General features: G+C 40.6%; 1 protein-coding gene across 1 annotated transcript in view; it reads right to left on the bottom strand.

Moving 5' to 3' along the window:
• FOCAD (focadhesin) overlaps window positions 1-26,950 on the bottom strand; it is a 194,394-nt gene that overhangs the window by 75,715 nt on the left and 91,729 nt on the right. Inside the window, exons 14-15 of the mRNA XM_034774465.1 lie at window positions 23,995-24,125; window positions 21,387-21,513 (exon numbers count right to left, since the gene is read on the bottom strand). Coding sequence (XP_034630356.1) covers window positions 21,387-21,513; window positions 23,995-24,125 — 258 coding nt within the window. The remainder of the gene's footprint in view (window positions 1-21,386; window positions 21,514-23,994; window positions 24,126-26,950) is intronic.

Genomic DNA, 26,950 nt, shown 5'->3' on the forward strand with positions numbered 1-26,950 from the left:
TTAACACTGGAAGTCTCAACTTGCATTTCACAATATTCGTTTCAGCACTTTTCTGCCGATCTATGCTGGAACAGGAATTAATACAGGACACATTATAAATATGGCAAGCATGTTAAGACTTCACTTAATAACAGTCTCACAATACATTAAGCAACATCATATAACAATGGTAAATAACATCTCTCCACATAATGCAGCTGTTTGAAATGTGGTATCTTTATGGAGGGAAGGCAAAAAAGAACTTATGGTTTCCAGAGCTCCCTGGACCAGCAGGAAGAGATCATCATACTGGTGCACATGAACCAGCAAACTGCAAGATGTGTCACAATTACCCTACTTAATTTGTTTTAGTTAGCTTAAAATCAAGCTGAATGTGGGAGTGCAGGAGGCTGTGAGCAGGAGCAGCCACACTCCATCGGAGCTCCGCACAACAGAATGCTTTTAAATCACTAAAGCCAACCAAATCTTGAGACCTTTGCTGAACAGACAGAAGGGGAGCAAATACTGCTGGGGCATAAAATCTTTCAAAAACCTAAAGTATCATGGCAAAATAAGCATAAAAAAGTTTTTTTGAGCCACACCCCAGTACAGAACCAACTTGCTTCAATGCAATAGAGAGCAGGCCAGAACCCTGAAAAACAACACTAACTCTGCTTTATGAAACAGTACCAACAGTATTTTCAACTGCAAGCTTTCAAAAATCATGAGAGTCAAGCCTTCCAAAACTCTGAGATTGGCTTAAAAATCATGGGATTTCTTTTAAATAATAAATTTGAGGGATGAGGAAGAAGAGCATATGCTTTCTGGCTTCTGAGTTCTTAGGATGCACTTGCTTCACCTTTTCAAAAAACTTTCCTCTGCAACCAACAGGGCTGGAAACTTTAATTAAAAAAAAAAGGTAAGAGGTTTTCATGCAATCACTTGATTCTGACCACTGTGGCTTTCAGAGAAACACCAAATATTGTGATTTGGCAACATTGTTAACTAAATAGAATAAACTGCAGGCTTCTGTGCCATGTAAGGAATAGAAAATAACCTGGAAAACGTCAATGTAGTTAATTAACTCGGGGGGAAAGGGAGTGTGGCAAGGTGACAAGCACCCCTCAACCCAAGTGAATGCAAATGGAAGTTGAAAACTTCCATCAACTTGCAGGATAGGGCACCTGGATTCAAAGGTCAATGCTTCTGAAAAGAGATTAGAAATCACTGAAAACAAGCCAATGAGGGGGATAACACTTTAACAAAAAGGATCCTGACCCAATCTAATGTCTGCAGAAAGAAAGACAGAAATTCCTGAGAATTAAGTTAGATTCTGAAATGTATGTTGTGATGAATTGGGGCCGTGTCAGTACAACTTGTAAATTCAGAATGATGTTGTGAAGGTGTATTATGAAAAACTGCCGTATTAGGAGTGCCTATATGTATGTGGATCCACCATTGCTGACAAGCCCTGACAATACAATAGAATGCTTCTCTGGACCTACTGAACCTATTCGGGTGCAAACATCTCAGGACAATGGGTGAGCAGCCTCTTTAGAAAATAAGTTTAGCAGCTGATTCCTCTGAAGGGAGTGGGGAAGGTAGGAACAGTGGAAACTTACTATGAGTAGAAAGAAAGAGGTCATGTGACCAGGAGGGATTTAAATTAAGAAACACCGAAACAGGAGCCAGGCAGGAAGAGAAAGCATAGGGCAAGAGAGAACAAACTCTCTCATACAGGCTGGGTAAAGAGTTCCAGGAGGGAGAGGTTCCCACTATGTAGCAGCCTCATGGGGCAGGGGAGTTCTGCCCACTTTCCTGAGACCAGATGGCTTCATGGACTCTGGGCAACCCATGGGACTCATACCACAGCCCAAAGAATGTCTTGGAGTGGTGGGCAAACTTAGGCGGGGGCATGCTCTGATAGAATACACCCCTGTGTTCACATCCTACACACTACTGTAATAATCTTTATACAAGTATGCCTTGTAAGATATCGTTTAAAAACTCAATTTGCTGATCACTATTATCATGGAAAATGTGAAATTATAAACTTAAGCTCAGATCATGACTAAAAGTATGTTTTTCAGAAAAGTCTGGGGAGTGGCCAAACCAGGCCCACAGAGACAAAGCATAAACTGACATTGTAACCAGGTGTAAACAAGGCTGATGGACCATTACCTGCTAAGTGGCTATTCTTTGGCAGGAAAGAGGGGCAAAAATCTACATCATAGCAAAGAAACAGCATGGAGTTCCCTTCCACACAGACTGCCTGTTGCCTTGTTCCCAGCTGGAAATGCTTCTCAAAGAGGAGACAGGACTACAATAAGAAGGGACAGACACTCAAAGGACCTCCCCTCTCTCTCTACCCATCGATTCACTACGCCTAATGGACCAAGGAAGTAGCTGTTGCACTAGGGGAGGGATTGTGACCTAAGTTTGGTCAGTAAATAAATAAATTAATGGTGATATCCTATCTCCTAGAACTGGAAGGGACCTTGAAAGGTCAGCAACTCCAGCCCCATGCCTTCACTAGCAGGACCAAGTACTGATTTTTTCCCCAGATCCCTAAGTGGCCCCCTCAAGGATTGAACTCACAACCCTGGGTTTAGCAGGCCAATGCTCAAACCACTGAGCTATCCTTTGCTTTAAATTTAATATAGTTTGTTAAGTAAGACACGAGTAGCATTGTACCTTCATTTTTCTTGTAACCATTTCTGACTTTTATGCCTCATTACTTGTACTCACTTAAAATCTCTTTGTAGTTAATACACTTGTTTTATCTAATCAAATGTATTTAAACTGAAGTATCTGAATAACTATTTGTAATAGTAAGATGGCATAATAACTTGTATTGTGCAGGAGAGGACTAGAATGTACAGGACATACATTTCTTGGGAAAGACTCTCAAACTGGCAGTGTGTGGGCCCTGAAGTATAACCAAAGCTGGTGAGAGCCAGAGTGTAACCCAAGTGTGGCTGGCAGGCTGCAGCTACACACAGACACTCAGGGTGTGGCTTGCATGCTGGAAGGCTGTTTGTGAGCAGCCTGGGGGAAACCACTTCAGCAAGGCATTGTAAGGTACCTAAGGTTGCAGGGCAGGGGTGACATAGCTGCTCATTAGTCTGGATTATACCCTGGTATGTCACACGTGATTAGCATTTATAGTTCTGTATGATCTGTACTCTCCTGCGCTTTACATGATTAAGTATAAGATCATAAAAGTGTTAGTCTGTGCAAAGGATATGAGTGTTTATTGCTTCACAACCGCTGCACCCCCTGAAAGAGTTACTGAAACCAGAATCTTCACACCTTTGGCACAGAGTTCTGGCACAGGAGTCTGTTTAAGTAACTGAGGTATCTCAGGGGTCAGCGCTGGTACCAGTCCTATGGCAGGTGGGCTGAGGAGCCCCATTTCCAAGAAGTGGTAGTAGACAGTTAATGCCCTGGCAATGTGCCAGAGTGGCCAATGGCAGAACCAGTTCTGCAGCCTGCTGAGGCTCCAGAAGCTTAACATACCCCAGAGGATCCAGAGCACAAGGGATTGGATTTCCCCTCACAGCAGTCTTTGTGGAAGACCAGGAAAGGCTGCTTCTAGGATCCCTGACATAACAGTCCAAGGTATTTCTCAAGAAAAAACAAGAGCATAACTAGGAAAAGTTTTATCTGAGGCCTTAAATATGGATCTTAAAGTAAAGCCAGTTTGAAAGGAGAAATGTTACATACAGATACCAACGAGCACAAATTCAACCGACATCTGAGAAAGTGCTAGAATCGCAGAATCCCTATCTGATAGCCAGGACCCAAACAAGATTTTTGTAACTTGGGAGACAATATGATGACATTATCTTACAATACATTTCTTTACACTGGAATGATATTACTAATTCCAAAGCGCTATTTTCATTTTTCTTTTCATCACTCTCAAATTTACTGTTTCATAATCAAAGTGAAAATGAATTTTTTTTTTGCCCTTATCACATATGTCTCTTGATGGTTACAAGAAAAAAAACCAATAAGAACAAGAATTCAGTGTATTAAAAAATATATTTAGACCAGCCGTTGTATTACTAGACATGAGATTATTAACGCAATTTATCAAATCAATAGATTGTTAAATATCTTAGGGGAATTGTTTGGAAGATTGGCTTTGGAAACTTTTTATACGTCACTCCAAAAACATTTAGGCCCGGATTCAACAAGGTTGTTAAGCTTATGTTGAACTTTAAGTATGTGAGTAGTTTCACTGAATACATGACCACTTATAAACTTAAAATTATGCATGATGGTTTTAAAACAGATTTCAGATTTAGATTTGTAAGGCACTATTAGTTACCAAATTAATTAAAAATAGATTTTAAATGGCATCTGTTCAGCTAATAGATGCATCTCAAACTCCTGCTTATAAAACTTTTATGTTATGCCTCCATGTCTGAGAGTAAACAATGAGAAAGGTGTAGTATTTAGGTTGATTTAAAATGTGAGCATACAGCTTTCATAAAGCATATAATGCAGACTTTCTAAATAAGAAGGCCATGAATGTTTCCTTGGTTCTGATTCACAGCCAGCTCTAGGTATGGTTTTGTACCTACAGGGAAAGAAAACCAGTTCCTAAATAGTTTGCCAATAACTGTCGTGGTACTTTCAAATCTACTTCCAGAAATTCAGGACAGGTGTTTTTTTTTTTCATCCGATGTTCAATCCAATGAAGGAAGAGTTTTATGAAAGTTTTGGGCTATGAAAACAGAGTTATCTGATCTTTTCCTAATAAGAGCTAGAAAACAGCTTTCACAATTAAAGGACTAAAGTCAGTAGTGCAAACCTGGCCTGTGTTGATAACTTGCCAAGAGCCTGAAGACTGCACCTAATTTGCATATAATTTTACAGTTAAAAGAGGAAGGATGATCTCGTGGGTTATAGGACAGGTCTGGGAATTAGGAGACACCTGGGTTCTGTCTCATTTGAGAGGTTGAGCAAATCAACCTTTCCATGCTTCAGTTTTTCCCAACTGTAAAATGAAGTAATACTTACCTGCCTCACAGGTGTGTTTCACAGTTTAGCCAATGTTTGTAAAGCAATTTGAGCTCTTCAGATGGAAGACACTCTAGGAGTGAAAAGTATTATTGCTATGTAATTTTATCAGAGCTAAATGCACACATTTATTTTTCGTTGTGCAGTGGATATAGCACTTTACAAATAAGATAAACAGAGAACATGCTTTGAAGGCTGCAAGTGATGGCATAAAAATGAGAAAACTGGCAGTGCTCCACTGAACCCAAAAATTCTTGATGTCCAGCTCTCTCCAATGCGCGCACACACAGAGAACGTGGTTCACGTCTGTTAGGTAAGTGTAGTATTTGTTTTTTTCAGAAGTAATTGCTGAATTAAGCAGTTATTTCAGTGATTGTGAAAACACTTTAAAGAACAATTTTGAATCTGTAAAGATGAAGCTTTTAGGAATGCCTATTAAGTCCATTTTAGGAACAGGCATATCCAGGAATACGTTTTTATGGTAACTAATGTTGACAGCTACTGAAAAGTAATCTCACTATATATTGAGTGAAAATGACACCCCTCTATCCCCATTTTCAGAAACACCATTCTCAAGAATTAGAAAGACCAATACTACTTCAGTGTTCACAAAGACAGAGAAATCTTCTAGGATTTGAAGAGGTATAACTTTTTTATGTGCTGGTCATTTAGGAAATGAGGCATCTTGATTTATCATGTGGAGAAACAAATTAAATAAAACAAATATATATTGTGGAGTCTGCTCAAGTCCTGTAGTTCAGGAAAAGTACAAAACTAATAAGTGCAGCAAAGTACACTATTCATGTTGACTTTCCTATGAATCATTTAAGCTCTACAGCTCCAGTAAACCATAACAGGGACAGTACTCTGAAAGTAGCTTCAATTTAGCACATAATTAAGCCACACTCATGTCCAATGGCAGATCACATGCAATGACCAGATATGTTATTTATGTTGTGTGTTGAACTCCAAGACAGAACAAGGCAGCAAAGACTGAAAGAACAACAGTATATAACAAATGTCTTCCTGTATCAACCAACTGGATTTTTTTTTAGGGTATATATTGCTTCTTTGCTGTTGACATGAAATTTTGTGCTGTAGCCCTCCATATAGTATTAGCTGTCACATTAAACATGCATAAAAGCCTTTGAAATACAAAGCGAGAAAGAGTCCTGTGGCACCTTATAGACTAACAGACTATTGGAACATAAGCTTTTGTGGGTGAATATCCACAACAAGTTAGTCAGGAAGCCTGAGGTCTAGAGTATCACTTATTCTACAGCATAGCCATGATACCAATATTAGCTGTGAAACAATACCCTATATTGTAGTAATCCCACAGAAGACAGAGCAGTACTTTGCATGCTTAACTTGTTTCCTAGAAAAATATTAATAAAATATGGTCCACATCATGCTACCTGGGATCAGTTTATTTCATACTGACTTGTGTTCTGATGCCTCATACCAGTGATACAAAGGTTCATAAGAGAATGTCAAACCCAGAAACCAATATGAAAACAAGATAAGAATTAAAAGCAAACTGAAAATCCTGTTTGGATTAACATGACACTTTTGGTATTTCCTTTGGAACAGTTCTGCCAGGACTAAAAATCACAAAAACAATGAAGGATTTGTATGGATTCACATAAGGACTCTAATGGCAACACTATACTTCTGTACCAAAATTCTCCCAAGACAGATTTACAAGACAGACCATAATGGTTTGTAGTAAGTATGGTAAATAAGTGGCTTAGAGTAAATGCCCTCTTAGCATTAGCATAGCTACCAAAATACATCTTGAGATAGCAGAATATAATGAACATTTCCCCACAGTAAAAATATAATATAAAAGGGTTGAAGTTCCATGCAGAATGATGGCTAGTTTTCTGAACTCCATATAGTCAAATATACTTTCAAGTATCGTTCAGCTTTCTCAGTTTTGTTTTTAATCTTTGTTCATGTTTTTTTCTGTTTTGAGTTTTCTTGGTGACTGAAGAGACAGAGAGGAAGATGGGAGGAAAGTTAAGTTATATCCCTTTTCCCTCACTTACAAAGAGGTTCTGTTTTATCCTGTATGGAAAAAGTGGCATACAGAATAAATAGGATGGATCCATATAATCTAGCCCACTGTGAGGGATCTGGAAGGGAAGTCTGCAGGCTCCAATTCATAGAAGGCTGGGTCTTGAGCAGATAATTTTAACATACCAGAGAACAAGTAAGCTGCATATAACAGAGAACAACACTGCAAGACAGAGAGATTCAGGATGCAGATCTTGAAGCAGGATGGCATCTCCATGTTCTTAATTAAGAAATCTGAAGTTCTGCAAACTAAGATGTCTATATTGGAGAACAGACTGAGTTGTGTTTCAAATCTCCACTTAATTGAGATCTTCAAGGGCAGAAAGAAGGAAAGTCTTGCTATATCTGAGAATAATTTGAATTACTTATAAGTACCATTAACTCCTGCTGCGTGTATATTCCACATTTCTGCAGAATGTCTGCAATCTATTCCTTAGACCTGTTTACCACTAGTGCCAGGACAAACATAATTACTTACGCAGCTATTTTTACTGTAGCAAAAGATGTAAAGCTATGACCCCAATAATTTCATCAGAAAAAATAATACCTGAGATTGGAATCCACAGAAGGGGTTAACTGCTGATACACTTTGAATCACTCTTGTAATGTAGACAAGCCCAAGCTTAGATCAGGCTGCGTTAACTCAAATACACCTTGACCTGCTAAAGTGAAAAGGTGTTATAAAGTGCCTACACTGGCAAAAAGTTAGTTTAGCTGGGGTCAGTCAACAAAGACTGACTTAACCTTAACCTAATTTTCTAGTTCAGATGCACCCATTAATTGGCTTTAAATAGGGTTGCCAACTTTCTAATTACAAAAAACCGAACACCATTGCCCCGCCCCCTGCTCCACTCCTTCACTGAGGCCCCGCCGCTGTCCCAAGACCCCCGTCACTCATTCTCCCCCATCCTCATACACTCGCTCATTTTCACCGGGCTGGGACAGGGGGTTGGGGTGCAGGAGGGGGTGAGGGCTCCAGCTGTGGGGTAGGGCTCTGGTCTGGGGTCAGAAATGAGGGGTTATGAGTGCAGGAGGGGGCTCTGGGCTGGAGGGGTGGAGCTGAGGGGTTCAAAGTGTGGGAGGGGACTCTGACCTGAGGCAGGGATTTGTGGTTTGGGAGGGGGTATGGGCTCTGGGCCACGGGTGCAGGTTCTGGGGTGGGGTCAGAAATGAAGGGCTCAGGGTGCAGGATGGGGCACTGGGCTGGGGCAGGAAGTTTGGGTGTGGGGGGAGGTGTGCAGAGTGCGGGCTCCAGGAGGGAGTTTGGGTGTGAGAGAGGACTCCAAGCTGGGGCAGGGATATGGGAAGGAGTGCTGGAGGGGCTGCGGGCTCTGGGAGCGGGCTCAGGGCAGGGGCAGAGGTAAGGGAGGGTGCTCAGAGCTGGGGCAAGGGGTTGGGGCACAGGAGGGCATTCTGGGAGTGGGCTCCAGGCAGTGCTTACCTCAGGGGGCTCCCCAGAAGCAATATGTCCCTTGGCTCCTAGGCATAGGGGCAGCCTCTCAGCTCTGTGCGGTGTGTGCTGTCTCTGCCTGCAGGCGCCGCCCCTGCAGCTCCCACTGGCTGTGGTTCTCGACCAATGGGAGCTGTGGAGCCAGAGCACAGGGCAGGGGCAGTGTGCGGAGCCCCCCTGGCTGTCCCTCTGCTTAGGAGCCAGAGGGACATGTCGCTGCTTCCGGGAGCCGCATAGAGCGAGGTAGGGAGCCTACCAGCCCAACCAACTGGACTTTTAATGGCCCAGTCAGTGGTGCTGACCAGAGCCGCCAGGATCCCTTTTTGACTGGGTGTTCTGGTCAAAAACTGGACACCTGGCAACCATAGCTTTAAAGCTCATTGTCTACGTGTATGTAAGGAAAAAAAAGGCAACTATTCTTGAGTAGTTAGCAGCTAATACTAGCATACTTTTATTTGTTGAACTCCAGTGAGCTTCTAGACTTACAAACAGCTGACAAAAAGAAAATGCTAATTGCCCAGCACCCAGAATGTGACGCCAGACCATACTGGGGGGTCAGAAGACAATGTAATAGAGGATGGGAGATATGATTGATTTGGAACTGCCCTGTGACAATCTGCAATATTGTATGTTGGCTTGGTTTTGGGGGGATGAATTTATTGGGTTATCTCAACAACAGCATTTTGAAAAAAAGGCAGGAAGGAAAAGAATGGCACAAGAAAAGCCACCCCTCAAAAAGCACTTGATAGTTGTTCAGGGACAATGTCAGATCCTGAGGACTCTGGCTTAGTCTCCTGTTGAGCCTACAGAAAGGACAAATTAAATTAAATAATGGAGATATCCCATCTCCTAGAACTTGAAGGGACCTTGAAAGGTCAGCAAGTCCAGCCCCCTGCCTTCACTAGCAGGACCAAGTACTGATTTTGCCCCAGATCCCCAAGTGGCCACCTCAAGGATTGAACTCACAAGCCTGGGTTTAGCAGGCCAATGCTCAAACCACTGAGCTATCCCTCCCCAGGACAAAGCCCAGGAACAGAGAAGAACAAAAGAGCTGCAGAGATAGGGACTATAAAGAGAGATGGTGGTTGATCAGGGGAACCAGACTGAAGCATCAGGACCCCCATGGATGTATCTGAAGAAGTTAGCCCTGCCTAGGTTGTGATCAGAGAATAGTAAGCCTTGAGGTAAGATAGACATGCTTTGCTCTACTGCTAAAATAATAATACTTTTGTTTTAAGGAAGCTGTCCAATCATTGTATACCACTGGTCACAGGCTCTGGAAGGAAAGAACCACAGGTGCTAAACTCAGTCAGACCTGTGGTGTAATAGTTGATACACAGGTTACCACAGTTCAGGGCTCAGTCCGTGAGTGGCATATCTGCAAAATTCCACCTGGAGACAGAAACAAGGCCTGATACCTGAAAGAATGTGCTCACAGGAACAAGTGGTTTGAGGCTGAAAAGTTTTCCATAGCAGCTCATGATAGTTGTGTTTGACACTATGCAATTACCCAGGAGAAATTTAACACAGAACAGTTTTGCTGGAACTCTGAATCCTGTGCTCTGCATCCATGTAGCACAACATTCTTTACTTATCTTCATGGATTAGATATTACTGCCTTTTTAAAAAAAACAAACAACAACCACCACCCTATCAACTGTTGATTCCTGGATTAGCTCTATGTATTCAACCCATTATGAAAAATGGATTTTAAAAGCCCTTCTTCTGGTTGAAGTTGAGGGTTACATCTATTGCAAACCCAATGTGACCTTAAAGGAATTATTTCATTAACATTTGTACAGTATTTTTTAAAATACTTGTAAGTGCACATTATTTCAGTTCTATTACAGTTTTCTAACCACATACCAACCACACAACTTCTAAATTGTGTAAGCATCTCTAACACAGACTGCAAAAATCAAAATTGACTCTGCTCAACTGAATACGGCCATTAATCAAAAATATGCAAGCTATGCTGCACAATTTGTTATAAAGGTAAAACAGAAGCATATACCACTAAATACAGGCGAAGCAAATGTGGAAAGCCAACCTAACCATAAAACTTACACATGCTCAATGAATAGTTGTTTGGATACCAAGGAAACTAGCACCTCCTCATGTACATATATGATATGATAATACAATCTTTAATTACACGATCACAAATCATTTATCAAACAATACAATATAATACATGCAAGGTGTGCTACACTTTTAGAGACACATGATCTCGTACACTACAATAATTTCATTGTCATAAATACCCAAGTGTCATCTGACTTTGACCTTGTTTGACTTGAACTATTCTGTATTTTAATTGTTTTATCATCAACCACACATGTATGTTTAATTTATAAGGGATATTTAGTTCTTACTTTCATCAAATATTAGTGTTATACTGTCTTTACAATACTGTGAATCTGTATCTTCAGTTTTGCCAAGAATATTGTGCATAGAATTTATATTTGTACACCACTAATTTTAAATATATCGATATATGTCTAACGTCATAGACGCAAGTCAATTGGAAACTGAACTTTTCCACAAGCTGACATAAAAATGCTTTGGGTTTCCAGGTGCTAAGTATTTGATTGCACTATATAGGTATAGTGTACTTACAGTAAGATTTATTAACTGAGCCTCATTGATACTGACACTTATTGAAAGATTTTACTTGTCAACTCACATATGACAGCTTATAATGCTTTTAACTATAACTATTCTTGAAGTCAATAGGGCTACTCATGTGCTAAGAGTTAGAGAGAAGTTTAAGTATCTTGCTAAATCAGGGCTTTACTGTGTAATTTTCAAGTAACTGAATATTGTAATGGAATGTTATAGCTTACACAACACACAGCTCCACATACATACATGTAGAGTCATCAGAAAAGTTGTATTAAGGAGTAGTTTGAGAAATAAAGACACGTAACTGAAAGCTGCATCATAGTGCTTAGGACAAATGGGTCAAGGTAAGGTTGTGTTCGACCGTGGCTTTAGTGATATTTGTCTTCTGAGTACTTACCTTCATATTCACAAAGATTTTTATATTCAATTTCCTAGGATTTTTAAAAGAAACAAAGGAATTAGGGAACAAACCAGAAGAAGATTCCTTAGCCTCTAGAGCAGGGGTAGGCAACCTATTGCACACGTGCCAAAGGCGGCACACGAGCTGATTTTCAGTGGCACTCACACTGCCCGAATCCTGACCACCGGTCCGAGGGGCTCTGCATTTTAATTTAATTTTAAATGAAGCTTCTTAAACATTTTAAAAACCGAATTTACTTTACATACAACAATAGTTTAGTTATATATTATAGACTTACAGAAAGAGACCTTCTAAAAATGTTAAAATGTATTACTGGCACATGAAACCTTAAATTAGAGTGAATAAATGAAGACTCGGCACACCACTTCTGAAAGGTTTCCGATCCCTGCTCTAGAGGCAGTTTTGCTAGTGGAGCTTGGGGCTTCCTTTAACCCACTGTAATACAACCCCAACTACCTGCAAGTTGAGGGGACACCCATAACTTTTAGATAATTAAAGATTTGGATAATGGGCACAGAGGTGCCAGCCAGCTACTGGGCCAACACCTGGGTTAGATCAGTTAGCTTCCCAGAGACTGCTGGCTAGAGAGCTCCACTCTTATGGAACTTACAAGCTCAGCAGGACAGAAGCTTCAAGTCCCGCTGAATTTAGAAATGTCAGCAGGACTGAGTGGCATAAGGGCTCTCATCCTTGAGAGACAGAACAAGGAGGCTCTTACCTTTGATGGAGAGGCTCTCCCTTCCTCAGCATGTGGCACTTGGGAGTTCTGCTGAATACTGGATTCCTTTCAGTGGCTCAATTAACTAGCCATGTATGCAACTAAACAACTCACCTTAAATGTCAATGGAATTTTCTATTGCCAATGTTTTCCCAAGTTAGAAAGGCACAGAATACTCTAATGTCAGAGTCACCAGGCAGCCAGCTGAGGCAGGAGCAGATGCAGGCTGGAGCAGGGACTGGCTAGCATGGAAACAGGCACAGCTAGAACAGGAGAAGTCTGGAGCAAGGGTCAGTTGGAGCCTTAGTAGGCTAGACCACAGCCAGTCATTGAAATACTGGCAATGGGAGTGTTCCCGGGCAGGTAGTGATGCTGAACAGACTGGAGAGACTGCTTCACTTAGGAGACTGACTACCTGCCTTGTGATCACCGGGATGGGATCCTGCCTGTGGATGGTCTGAGCCCTCGTTGAATGGCATGGGGCCTATCACAAGACTTGCAGGTAATTGCCTCTGATACTTATCACACACACTGGCTCAGGGATGACTCATCTGGTTTAGGCAGGCTCAGAGCTATCACAATAATAACTAATTAAAACACTATCTTGAAGTATGACTCAGAGTTATAGGGCTCCCATGACCATTCTGTTTGGGCACACAATGTGCTGAATTCAAGCACTATTCCAAATTCAAAGTAACATGGCAACCCAAGGGAAGGTATAAACCTATATAAATACTCTTTATTCACTGAATAGCATAGTTGCACAGACACTTATAGTCTCAGCCATGATATTCTTTCCAGCCCAGTGGCGTTAATTCGGATTATCATGCTTTGCAGCCATTGAGCCAGGCTCCTCCGCTGCTAACTGACAAAATTAAAACCTTCCCCGTTTCTTTTAAACAAGGGCGGCTCTATGTTTTTTGCCGCCCCAAGCATGGCAGTCAGGTGGCCTTTGGCGGCATGCCTGCAGACAGTCTGCGGTCACACGGATTCGGCGGTGTTTCTGCCAGTCCCGCGGCTTTGGCGTACCCGCCACCAAATTGCTGCTGAAACCGCGGGACTGGTGGACCTCCCGCAGGCATGCCGCTGAAGGCCACCTGACTGCCACCCTCACAGCGAACAGCATGCTGCCCCCCCACGGCTTGCCGCCCCAGGCACACGCTTGCTGCGCTGGTGCCTGGAGCCGCCCCTGCTTTTAAAGATCCCTCAGAACTTCACTGAGATCTAGTAATTCACCAACACTAACCAGAATAGTGCTTGTATTCTGACATAGGACACCCACAATAAAGTTTTCCAATTTAAAGCAGATGCTCCAATAAGGCACCAATCTATCAGCCCATTGAACTAATCGTAGCAGCTCAAGTATGAAAACTATCCATTTTGCCATTCTACAACCCAAAATACAAGAGCCACTAGCGGACACACATTTGAAAATCTGGCTCTCTGTGTGCGCGCGGGGGAGAAATCTGAAAATCATGATGCCATTTCCAAAGCTCATGTAGTATTGTAATATTTCAGGAGCTATAACATTTAAGGACACAGTCTAATAAATGTACGGGACATCAAAAGCAACTAACCTTAAACATTTATTGCTGTAGGTATTTTATATGATTTTCCCTTGACGTGCTTTAAAAAAAATAATCCTTGTAGCAATAATGATTTTTCTTCCTCCCACAACAAAACAAACAAGATAAAAAAGACAAACAAGGCAAATAAATGTTCTACTTTGCATGCTTCCCACATAAACAACATATGGCATGCATGGGCCCTTAATAGCCTGCTTCCACAATTCAGACTGTTGTAGGACTTACAAGAAGTCACTTTTTTCCTGTTTTAAACTTCTTGCTGCTAGCAAGAGTAAAATAATAAATATAATGTGTGTCACAATAATGCAATAAAACAATAGGAGACAATTTAGAGCCCTACATAAGTTGTATCCATATATAACTTAAGAATAATGCAGGGAGGCAAATTCTTTGATGAAAATAAACCGTGCAGGTTCTACAAAAGACGAGTAAATTGGAAGAAGACTTCACAGCTTACAAATTACTGCTTTGTTTTGAGTCAGACTAGAATTTGCAATAGGTCTTGTCTGTGCACAAATACTCCTTGCCCCAGATTTGTGTTTGAGGAAAAGATGATCTAGTGAATTTTCTGACTGGGAAATGGCACCAAATAAAACATATGACTCGATATAAAAAACGTAACACTGTTTAACCACACTATTAAAAAATCTCTGGAATGTAATAAATATAGAAGCTACAGTCTACTAAAAAAACCTACTGTACACAGCTGTGCACTCTGGCCAGCCATTTATAGGCTTTCAGCTATGCCATCAAAATTCCAAAATAAATTATTTTTATAACCCTTAAAATGTTAAAACCTAGAATTCTGATTGGCTCCTTTTACAAGGAAATAATTCTCTAGAACTGTCCGACACAGCAGCAGCCCCATTGAAAATCATCCACCCTGTAGTGTTGTGAAGAAACAATGGTGGGTGAAAAGAGAGGGAAGAGGTACTTTGCTCCCCAAACACTTCATTTTTAAAAAGTAAATAAATAAACGGTTATAATAGCAATAACAACCTTGGCATGGCGCATATCCGGAGGAATAGCTGACTGTGATAAACAGCCTGAGGTGAACTCTCTCTGCCGGTCATGAATCCCCAGGAAATGCCCTGTGCCTCAATAGTTATTGCTCAATTGTACAATGCTTCTCTTTGAAAATACAACACCCTCTAGGAAGTGAACAACATGAAAGAGCTTTTCTTCATGATGCCGAGGCGCCTATTAATTTTTGCCGCAACAGAATTGTTGCCGATTAGAAAAAGCATGTTCATAAATCCAGACTCTCTAATCTAAGGCTTTTGGTGCAAGTTCTTTGTACATTTGTTTTTGTCCTTACACTCGTTGGTTCTATTTTTGTTTAGATTGACAGATCATTTCAATCTTGAAAAATTAACAACCTTTACAATTTATTGGCTTCCAGGATTTCTGGTCAAGTCAGTTTTGTCTTTGTTTTTTTTGAGTTTTAAAATGCATATCTCACTGCTGGACAAAACACTGCCTGGAAATACATTTGCTGGAAAGGAAAGTTTTAGTTATTCAGATCTACTGATCTCAAGGAGAGGAGCACCACTGCGAGAACATACTTTAACTTTCTGTACTGAACTGGGGGGAGGGGAGTGGGAGACGAGAGGATGACATTTTAAGTAAATTTACTCCCTGAGAAAAATAAAGCATCCATTTATATTGAGACTTCATGTGGCTGCTGGCACTATCAGTAGTAATGTGGTTATAAGAACAAACAGTTGGAGGGTTACCTGTATCTCTGTCCCCTCTCAGTTTCTCTGAATGCACCTTCTCAATCTCTGGCCTCATGCCTTTACACGCCCTGAGATGGAATTCCACAATTCTCCCCACTCTTAGACCAGGCCTAGTGGCACAGTGTCTGTATATCAACTATGCTTATCCAGAAAGAAGGGGAGAAGAATAGCTAAAGATAAGCCATGCCTCAGCAAACACCTGAGGGTTGTTACAGGACAATGGCAGAGCCATAGGTGCCGAGGAATCTGCTTAGCCTACCAAAATGGTTTTGACAAGAAGGGCAAAAGCCTGGGAATTTACAAAAACAAAGGGACTCTGGATGGATTAAAAGGGGCACACTAGCTCTCATGCTCTCTCTCGAAAGAGAAAGGGAGGGAGGTGAGATAGTTGTTTGGGAGGTATTTGGGAAAACCAGACTGACACAGGCACCCATTGGGGTGTCTGAAGATGCTAAGCCTGCCTAGGTCACCATGTATGGCAGAGCTTTAGGTAAGATACCAACTAAACAAAGTGGGTTTGACACCTGCAGTTCTTCCCTTCAGGAGCCTGTGACCAGTGATGGATACAGTGACCAGACAGCCTTCTTAAACCAAACTGTTTATTCTCACAGTAGGAGTGAAGCATAAGAGAAAAAGGATTTTAAAAAACAGTCTATATGCACATCTACCTTACCTACAGCTCTGCCATCATGTGATAGTTAGCTAGGAAGGCCTAGCTTCTTCAGACACAACAGCAGGAGCCTGAGTCAGTCTGGTTCCCCTAACAAGATAGAGAGACTCTTAATCTAGACAGAATCCCCTTGTTCTTGTCAGTTCTCAGGCTTTGCCCTAGTAGGCTCAGAGGAGGTCAAGGCAGACTTGTTGGAGCCTATGGCTCTGCCATTGTCCTGTAAGAACCCTCAAGTGTTTGCTGAGGCATGGCATATCTTAAGTTACTCTTCTCCCCTGCCTGCTTGCTTTTCCACACAGGCTACTATTAAACAAAACCGACATATTCAGATGGTAAACATCCCAATAACCAAGTCAACATATAGCATTCATAGGTTATTACAGATCAGCTCTACATCCCTCACAGTCATCATCTGAAATGTTCAGATTATGCACTAAACTACAACTCCTATTAGAACTTTTTCTAGAACAGGCAACTACAGCAAAACCCATCAGACTTGCCCTCCATTTCAAAGTGGTATATTCATTCAGTAATTTATAGAGCATTTACAGCTATAGCAACTATGAGCTATTTGCAAAAATAAAATTGTATATGAACTCACAATGCATTGTGTATAATAAAAATGACCACTGCTGCTATATAAAATTTGTGGACAGCCAAGCTGCAAGAATAAAGTAAACAAAATACACTTTGCACAATGCCCAAAAATGAGCCAAAAACTTGGGCTTTGGTGAACCACCAAGAGGTTCAAGTACAAAGGCAGAAGTCCTGGGAGCAAGAACATCACACTTGATAGTAACTGCCACAGTAGGGAAGGATCAGTCTCTTACAACAGGGTTTCAGACCATTTATGGCTATGCTCGCCTTCGTGATACAGCAGGTACCTCACTAGTCTCATGATCTGAAAGTCCTATATTTGCTTTTCAGAGAAGACTCTCTTGACTATTTAGATTATTTTCTATTTAGTCTGTGAATTCTTAAGAACTCTTACAATCTACAAGGGCTGTTAACACTTGTCTTACTGTATATGCCTATAGAGAACTTAGCACACTGTTATGTGAATAGAAATTAAAAATATATAGAACCTTTTTCCAAATAAAAAGCCAAGTTTGTTGCAAAGTAATATTTAAAGAAATACAGTTTAAGGTTTACCTTTGTTCTGAAAATTTTTTAAGCTCAAGAACTGATGGAGTTTAAGAAAAAAAAAAAAAACTTTCATAAACTTAAAAAAAAATGGACTCCCCCTTTAAAGCACACTGTTGAATTAAAAGACAAATTGACACTAACTATAGTTTTATTACTACTTACTACATTACAGAGACCATAAATGTACTAGCTGCCTTGAAGTATAAAGAAGATATGGTCAGTATTTGTTCCTGTCCTGAGGAAATTACAAAATAAATTCAGATATGATGCAGCAAAGAGAGTAACAGAACAACAGGGTTAGGAAAAGGATGGATGGGGCAAAAGAACAGGGCTACACCAATAAGACTGTGTAGTTACTCAACAAAAGCTAGTGCAAAGCATGGTGAAAACTATCATGGGGAAAAAGAAGAACAGGAGTACTTGTGGCACCTTAGAGACTAACAAATTTATTAGAGCATAAGCTTTCGTGGACTACAGCACACTTCTTCGGATGCATATCATAGGGGAAGTGACAACGAACCAAAGCTTTAGGTTGCCTAACAATGAAAGAAGTAGGATCTTAGGGAGAAAAGTGTGTGATCATTAATTTGAGACTGTATCATAATGTACACAGAACAAAGATGAATTGAGGTTGGCCATGCTAACTTAATTCTGGTAATTCCTTACCTTGAAGTGCTTGACTTGGCAACCTCAATGACTATATTTTTACATTCTTTTTGATATGTGAGTTGAATGAGGAGAAGGTAGTGGGCTTCCACAAAGCAGAGACATTAGTGGGAGAAGCAGATGAATAGGGAATGGAGGCTGTCAAGCACATCTTTAACATTTCAAAAAGTCTCCGATGGTGAATATTCCCACCAACCAGATGAATCAAAGTTCTCCACACTACTGTTGGGGAGATACAGGCAGGTCGGATTTCCAGTCCCACACTCTTGTTCACTCATTCTGAGAGTGACAGGAATGCTGTGGAGGGAGTACACTGCTCTGGGAGGGCTGAAATTGGGCTAAGGAGGAGAAAGCACCTTGCATCTCTCAGGGCATGTCTACACTTACCTCCGGAGCGATCGATCCAGCAGGGATTGATTTACCGCATCTAGTGAAGACACGATAAATCGACTGCCAAGCACTCTCCCGTTGACTCTGGTACTCCTCCGGAGCAAGAGACACAGGCGGAGTCGACGGGGGAGCATCAGCAGTCGACGTACCGCAGTGAAGACACCGCAGTAAGTAGATCTAAGTACGTCAACTTTAGCTACATTATTCACGTAGCTGAAGTTGCGTAACTTAGCTTGATTTCCCACCCCAGAGTAGACCAGGCCTCAGTAGCAGGGCCGGCTCCAGCATTTCTGCTGCCCCAAGCAAAAAAAAAAAAAAAAAAGCCGCAATCGCGATCAGTGGTAGAAATTGGGGGGAGGGGGGGAGCCACGATCAGCAGCAGCAGTTCAGCAGCAGGTCCTTCGCTCCTAGAGGGGGTGAGAGACCTGCCTCCCCCGAATTGCCGCAGGTGCCGCCCCTCTCCCTTGGCCGCCCCAAGCACCTGCTTGTTAAGCTGGTGCCTGGAGCCGGCCCTGCTCAGTAGCAACCCTTCTGGACAATTAAATAATAGCATCTGTAATCCTGGCTGAAGGAGCTGAACTAAAATGTTAGTAATGCAGGGCCTCGTGTGGCTGGGAATGTAAGGCTAAGAAAAATACCTGAGTGGTGGTGATGAATCAACAGGACTCGATAAAGGACACAAGGGAAATCTTAATCCAAGGGGAAAAAATTCAAACCACAATCTTAGTTTCTTCAAGTATTAAATGTAAAAAAAGTTTAACCTTAGTTTTAATAGCCAAGTTATTAATGCACACTGTTTTAAGACTGTCCAACATTGCAATTTCCACTAAACATCAAATTCACTGGTTAGCATAATTTGTCATCTGTATAATTTTTATTTCACTATACTGCTCCACTTTGCCAGTTCCCTTTTTTGGTCAAAGACAGACGATAAATGTGGAATTGTGGAGCAAACAGCAAGAAACCACTTCCAGAAACAGCTTGGAAGAGGTTTTTTTTAAAAAACAACAACTATGCTTAGCATTTTCATTCTTGAATCTTTCTTGGCCTGCATACAACACTTTACACATGAAATCAATTAGAAACCAGGATAGATGGCCTCTCAGAAAGTATGCTTCTGTTGAAATCATGCTGGCAAAAAAAACCAAAAGATTCGCCCAGAATTAGTAAATGTGGCCTGGCAAGAACTACTTTGTATATTTTACAATTTTGACATGCAAGTCAGTGCATACTATAGTTTCATTTAAAGATCTCTGTTACACAAAAGCAAAAAGGAAGATTTAGCCTTCTTCATAAATCTCCCAAATGCAAATCCAATGCTCTAAGTGATGTAAAAAATTCATGTATAGTGGTACCTACTTTATGTATACATGGTATACCAAACAATTATTATATTCAACTCAACTGAAAACTACTATTCAGACTAAATATTAGCACTACAGCAAGTTTTATTATAATTTCACTTATACAGGAACTTTCATTTGAGCATCTCAAAATGCTTTACAAACATTCGTTAAACATCAGACCACTTTCTTAAGGACTCATCAATGATTTTTGCCAAAAGCCTGTGTACATAGTTGTGCCATTGCACTGGCTCAAGTGCAGACTAGGAAGCAGATTCTGAGTGTGCCTTATGCCTCCCCGGCAAGGGCGTGCAGGACAGGTCAAGAAGACCCAAGAAACTCTGACTAACCACCAAATATACTGCGTCTCAAGTTCTTGCTCTGGAGACCGATGTTTAAATACTAATTAGGGGAAAAAAACTCTTTTACCCTCATTCCAAAATATGGTTGTCCATACCACTACCCCATACAAGAATTCTCTATGAGAGGCCCAAGGCACAGAATAATGTGATAGCAGGCCTGGTTCCCCAATCCATGACACTCGTATGAAGTTGATGTAACAAAGTAGTAAATCAGGCGCACTAAGGCTATGGCTACACTAGAGAGCTTGCATCAGTGCAGCTGCACTGCTGTAAGCTCTCTAGTGCAGCCACTCTAAGCCGATGGGAGAGAGCTCTGCTGCCGACTTAATTAATCCACCCCCAATGAGCAACAGCAGCTGTGTCAGCAGGAGACGCTCTCCTGTCAACATAGCACTATCCACACTGGTGCTTAGGTCAGAAAATATGATCTAAAAATGCTAGTAAAGGGGCAAGCTTGTTTAAATAGTAATTGATGCTAATGTTGAAAATGCGTTGATAGGATCAAAAAGGGTGATACCCCACTTTAAAAGAAAACTCAGGGATAATTTTCTTGAACCAGATGTTGGTTTTTAGCGGCAGTCTGGACTCTGTTGTTTTATACAGGTGTTTATTAATTAAATTGCATGCTGCTGACATTATTATTAAACATGTACATATTGTGGTAGTCCTTAGAATCTTCAACCAGATCAGGGTTCCATTGTGCTAGGAATAGTACAAGCACATAGGAACTGACAGTCTCAGTCCAAAAGAGCTTACAGTCATAACAAGTGAATAACATAATGAAAGACATAAGTGAATGAGACAGTCAAAGGGACCAGGGTTAAGAACACAGGGTAACAAAAATAATAGGATGTGTGCACTTCTTAGCCAAATAGAACTATGCACCAAGCCACATCTAAAATTTGAAGGAAAAATTCTTGAGGGGACATCTGCCTGTTGATAGACAAAAGAGCTGGGAAGAGACTTAAAATTCCTGGCCCCATGTTGGAGGGATATCATAGCAACTGATCAGGGAAACACTCAGATTACATTTCCCAGTGAATAATTAATAAATAGGAAAAGATAAAAGTTTAATTTAACAGAAGGAAACATGGTACTATTCTACAGCAATGCCTGCTAGAAAATGGAAGCGTGCAATGCAGAGCAGTACTCAAAAAAAGGACAGTCCAAATTAACCTTACCTCAGCTTGGCAAAGTGCATGAAGACCTTGTAATACTAAAGCAGCAGGTGTGGCTTGATCAGGTTTTGTGCATTCATTCAATATCTGGGAAATTGCAGCCAACATATCAGCTCCATGTTGATATGGCCTAGTGGAAAACAATATTGCATGAAGGCTGAGTACTTAAAAAAATTCAGTTTCACCTCTCAAAGCTTCTTGACATGTAGAGAAATATTTAATAGCACATATTCTTCTACACAGGACCGCTTCCTATTTAACACTTAATGACTATTTCTTTAAACAACTTGGATAAATAAATCATCTGACCGGATGATGTAAGTACAGCATGTTTAGGCTTTCTAAGTTCTCTTTCTATAGCCTCTAAATCATTTCCACTGTGCTATCACAAATCCCATTTAAATTTTCAACTCTAATAATAGTTATACTTTTTATTTTATAACTATAGTTCAACTCTAACAACATCACTTGACAGCAAATGTTACAGTTACATTGAGACTTCTTTTATAACCCAGGTTCCAGATGCTCATAACTTCCAAAAAAAAATTCTTTTGGCTGAAATATACCATGATCAAAATAAATCACACATTTTCTACTCTAAAAAGAGTAAGGTTTTTTTCTGTGCATTCATAACTCAGACAGTACTGAATGTCACAAGAGGTATGAATCATCCCAGGTGTGTGGTCTTCACAGAAGACTAGTCTCCAGGTAGGTAAGTGGAAGTGGGAGAAAGAGACAACACTTACAAGCAACTGAAAAAAATAGTTTTGCATGAACAACGGAAAAACTACTTTAGGTTTAAAGACAATAAAAAAAAGACAACATAGGACTATGGAATCATGTAAATATATAATACTAATGTTCATGGATTTTAAGGACACAAACTATTAGATCATCTAGTCTGACCTCCAGCATAACACAGGCCACAGAATTTGACCCAGGGTATGTCTACACTGCAGCTGAGAGGTGTGATTCCCACCACAGGTAGACAGATGTGCACTAGTTCAGCTCGAGCTGGCACACTAAAAATAGCACCTTGAATGATGCAGCAGTGGCATGGGCTAGCCACCTGAGTCCAAGCCCACCAACTCCCTGGGTCTGTGCTCAATAGACATATCCCCAGTTATCCCTGTACTGAGCCCAATAACTTGTGTTTGAAAAAAGCATATTTTCCAGAAAGGCATCTGCTCTTGGACTGAAGACATCAAGAGACATGAGAACTTACTAATTCACTTGTAGTTTGTTCCAATGGTTAATGTCCCTCCCTGTTAAAAATGTGTGCCTTATTTCTAATCTGAATTTGTCTGGCTTTAGTTTCCAGCCATCGGTTCTTGTTATGCCTTTCTTTGCTACTTTAAATGTGTAGACTGAATTTCACAAGTTTAATAATCTGACCAGAGAAAGTGGTTCTGCTCTAAAATGTGACTTTATAAAAATGGCATTGTGGAGGTTCTGTGTTTGTATCTCAATAATTCTACCTCAAATGGTCTGAGTTTACAAGTTAAAAACTGTCAGCCCTGCCAACAAAACCTGGAACCTGACAGTAAAAATGGGATCCCTCTGGCTTATGATGAAACACCAAGCTAAAGATTCTACAATCCAGAATTTAGTTCATTATTTGATTAACAATGCGTGAGTCAAAATAGAATCCATCTCCCCCTCCAGAGCTGTGCTGGCTCTTCAGTGCAACCAGGAATCAAAAGTAGTAAACATTTATTTCAGTCAGTCAAGTAAGCAGCTGTCTCTCTAAATTTACATATGGAGAAGGAATGACTAAGAAGGAGCCTTTTTAATACAATCACTCTTCAGTACATAACTCCCATTTACAGCGCTGATTATGCAGACATTAAAGTACACAGTGAAATCAGAAAAGGTTTTTTTCTTTAGAAAAAAATATCAGAAATTAAATACAAAAAATTTACATTAACATAATGTTAGGATTATAATTTTGCCTACTCAATCCGGAAATGAAGAAATGATGGTCCTCAGAGTAAACTTAGCAAGTCAGACTGATTTGTGGATGGAAAGGGGGGGGCGGGCGGGGAGGGTTGGGATCAAATCTGAGACAGAGCCCGGCCTTAGTATGCAGTGTAGACATAACCCCTGATGTCCCAGAGGACAGTTGGGGTGTCAGCTAGCTGCATGGCTCATTCATTTCCATATCTAAAATGACATTCAAACAGTGGTTCTATAGCAGCATATTAATGGAGGACAAAGCACACGGTTGAAGCCAGTGGTATGATTCTGGCTCTTCCATTGTGGACTCCAAGTACATTTTGCACAAATGCGATGTCTCAATGAAACTCTGTCACAGAAAGGCCCGAGAAAGTAGAATTTCTTCGTAAATTCTGTTCTGAAGCACTGTGTTTTGTTTATATGTGCTTCCTATGAGTCCTTCATGTAGTCCCATTCTGTTCGTATTAAAAGGCAAGTATACACATTATACTTACTAGCTTCTGAAGTATTGCCTAAGACAACATGTATCTATTACAGCCATCAAAAACCATAAGCCCCACAATTAAGATAACAGGTTCATCAGAAGTGACCAGCACAGCTTTCCTTTAAACACCCTGCACCCTCTCGAAGTTGAATAACGAACACTCATTCTTACCTCTGTCTGCATATATCTCTGATGGAAGCAGCTTTAGCTATCACCTTTTCCCACACAGTATCCTTCCCAATGGACAAAGAGGGCATATTGGACATTGCCATGAACCTCTGCAGTTCTGGGTAAACCCGATCCTAGAAAAAACATTTGATTTTTAAAATATATAATTAAGTTTATAAAAGTTGGTGAAATGATTTTATGCAGCTAAAGCCTTTACACAGCTTCTAAAGGAACATTTAAATTGCAAATCACATTGCATTTTGGTTCATCAGTGGAGAAGAATAATGTGATATGATTTAAGTGGCTTCTTTGCACAGAATCTATACATTTTCCCCCATAAACTAAAAAGTAATCTACTAACATGCAAACAAATAGAAATGATTATCACTCATTGCATAATGCATTGAAAGTATCAGAGTAAAGTAGTATAAAGATATCTTTCAGAAAATTATTTCATAATTTCATTCCAAGACTCAATGAGATGCAGAACAGGCTCCATGAAAGACCAACTGTAGATGCTGTTCAATACATCAGAATTAATAAATGCATCACTGACACAATTTGCTTTCCACAACAATAATCAGGCACTAGAATAATCAATCATTCAAAATGATGTACTTTCCCTACCAGGGGAAAGCATGTAAACTGATATCCACTGTAGTTTATCTTGGTGAGACTGTGAGACAAGCAGGATCCAAACACCTGTGACCGAAAGCACCCGTTATCCACACCCTATCCACCACTGCAATAATCTTTGTGCAAATATGCCTTGTGAGGTATCATTTGAAAACTAGTAACTTGCTAATCAATAATATCATGATTAAATGTATGTAGCCTCATTATATGTAAAGTTCTGAATTCCCCCATATAATGATATTACCATCTATTCAAACCACACAGCCCTGACTAGACAAAAGTTGTTAAAAAGGTCTATTCTAAACAAAGGAATGTGTTTACCTCAATTTACACATAAGTAGTAAACTGGGTCTTTGAGACAAGAAGAGGGGTAAATGGCAGGAGACAAGGCAAATCTGCATTTCAGCATTGTGAAGAAAAAAGAGCATGGAACCACTTTCACCACCAGACTCCATTATGCCTTCTTTATTGTTTGAATAAACTTGCTTTGAGGGGTAAGCCTCATAAGAATTCACTTTAAAGGGCGAGTGGACTATCGAAGTGAGGGGCAAAAATACCCCAAGGCATCTTTCCCAATCTCTCCCCCTATTTCTCCATCTTTCACCTAAAACAACAAAGGAGTCAGCCCTTTGACTTTGGGGGAGCTCCTGACCTGAGAACTTGGTCAGCAATGTTGCTGAGAACCTGTGGTAAGGATTTTACCTTGAACCAAATCTAGCTTGTTAAGTTTTAGCTACCAGAAAGCATTTTACCTTTATTTCTCTTGTAACCATTTCTGATTTTAATTCATTATACTTGTACTCATTTAAAATCTCTCTCTTTGTAGTTAAATAAACTTTTTTTTTTAACAAAGTATTCCAGTGTTGTGTTTACACTGAACTGCTTGATAACTCCACTTAACATAGCAGGACTGTTGAATATTGACCCTTTACAAGGGCAAAGAACCTATAATATCTGAGTTGCCCAGGAGGGGGTTGGACAGAGCTGAACACATGTTTTTGGGACAATTCAGGACTGGGAGTATGTTGTGGTCACCCTGGAAGTAGTAACCAAGGCTGGTGGAAGCCAGACTGTGGCTGGTGTGTTTCTGACAGGCTGCTGGAATAAGAGTTGCTGGACCAGAGCTGTACTATACACAGACACTCAGGGTGTGACCTGCATGCTGGTAGGCTGTTTGTGAGCTGCCCAGGTTTGGAGCTACAACAGGAAAACATTGTATGGCATCCAAGTTGCAGAGCAGGCAGTGACAACCACTCATTGGTGTGGATTGTACCCTGAAATGTGACAACATCCCCACAGGAGAACGAATCAACTGGTTGAACACAATGTTAATGAGTATAAAATGTGTCAGGTACTGTCTTTTATGAAAGCTTGTAATGTTCTGAACATGATGGTCATTATGAGATATGTATACAAACTGTGGTAATGAATTTATGTAGTTGTGTAGATAAAAAACTATGCTCATAATTTGTGCTGCAACATTCAGCTCCTCCTCACAAATAGCAGGGAGGGGCTGCCTCCCCAGCCAGACAAGATTAGTTCCAAGCACTTAGCATTATACAACCCAGGAAAAAGCAAATGACAGACCATTAAAATTAATGGAAAGACATTGAAACCAAAAGAAAACCCCATCCTTGGAAAAGTATGAAAGTAAGCAGTTTCCCCCACTCTGACTAATGAGAGAAAAAATAACAAGCCTTTTTAGAGCAGGCTTGTGTCGGAGGTTTGGCATCCAGAAACTGAAGGCCAGCATCTATGCGAGGTGCAATTCTTTAAGTGCTGGATCCCCTCTATGATAGGGGGGCATGCTGGGAAACTGTTAAAAGGCAATAGGTAACACTTATTAGAAAGGGGAATTTATCTCATATAGAAGTGTAAATAGAAGTGTAAATCTTGAAGTTGCATCTTTGTTTATTTTCTATTAACTTATATGCGTTTGTTTCCCTTGCTATTTCATCTTTGAGTCTGATTTTTTTATAAAATTAACCTTTTGTTTATTTTTACCCCAAGCAGATCTCTATTGTGTAAACTGTGTGTAGTTTATGTACCAAAGGGAACTGATAACTTGGAAAGGTTTCACTCCTTCGGGGGGGACAAACCAGAAGGGGAAGTCCAAATATCTGGTAGTTAAGAACTAGGGGTAGATAAATGTGGGGAGACTTGGGACCAGAAGGGCTGTTGAGGTCACCCTGCAAGGAATAACTAGGCTGGCGGAAGCCAGGGTGAGACTTTTATGTTTACAGGCTGGCTACTGGTGTCAAGGCTTTGAACCATAGCAGCATAGCATTAAGCACCCAAACTTATAAGGCAGACAGTGAAAGAA

This window comes from Trachemys scripta, chromosome 6, assembly GCF_013100865.1.
Source record: "Trachemys scripta elegans isolate TJP31775 chromosome 6, CAS_Tse_1.0, whole genome shotgun sequence".
NCBI lineage: Eukaryota > Metazoa > Chordata > Testudines > Emydidae > Trachemys > Trachemys scripta.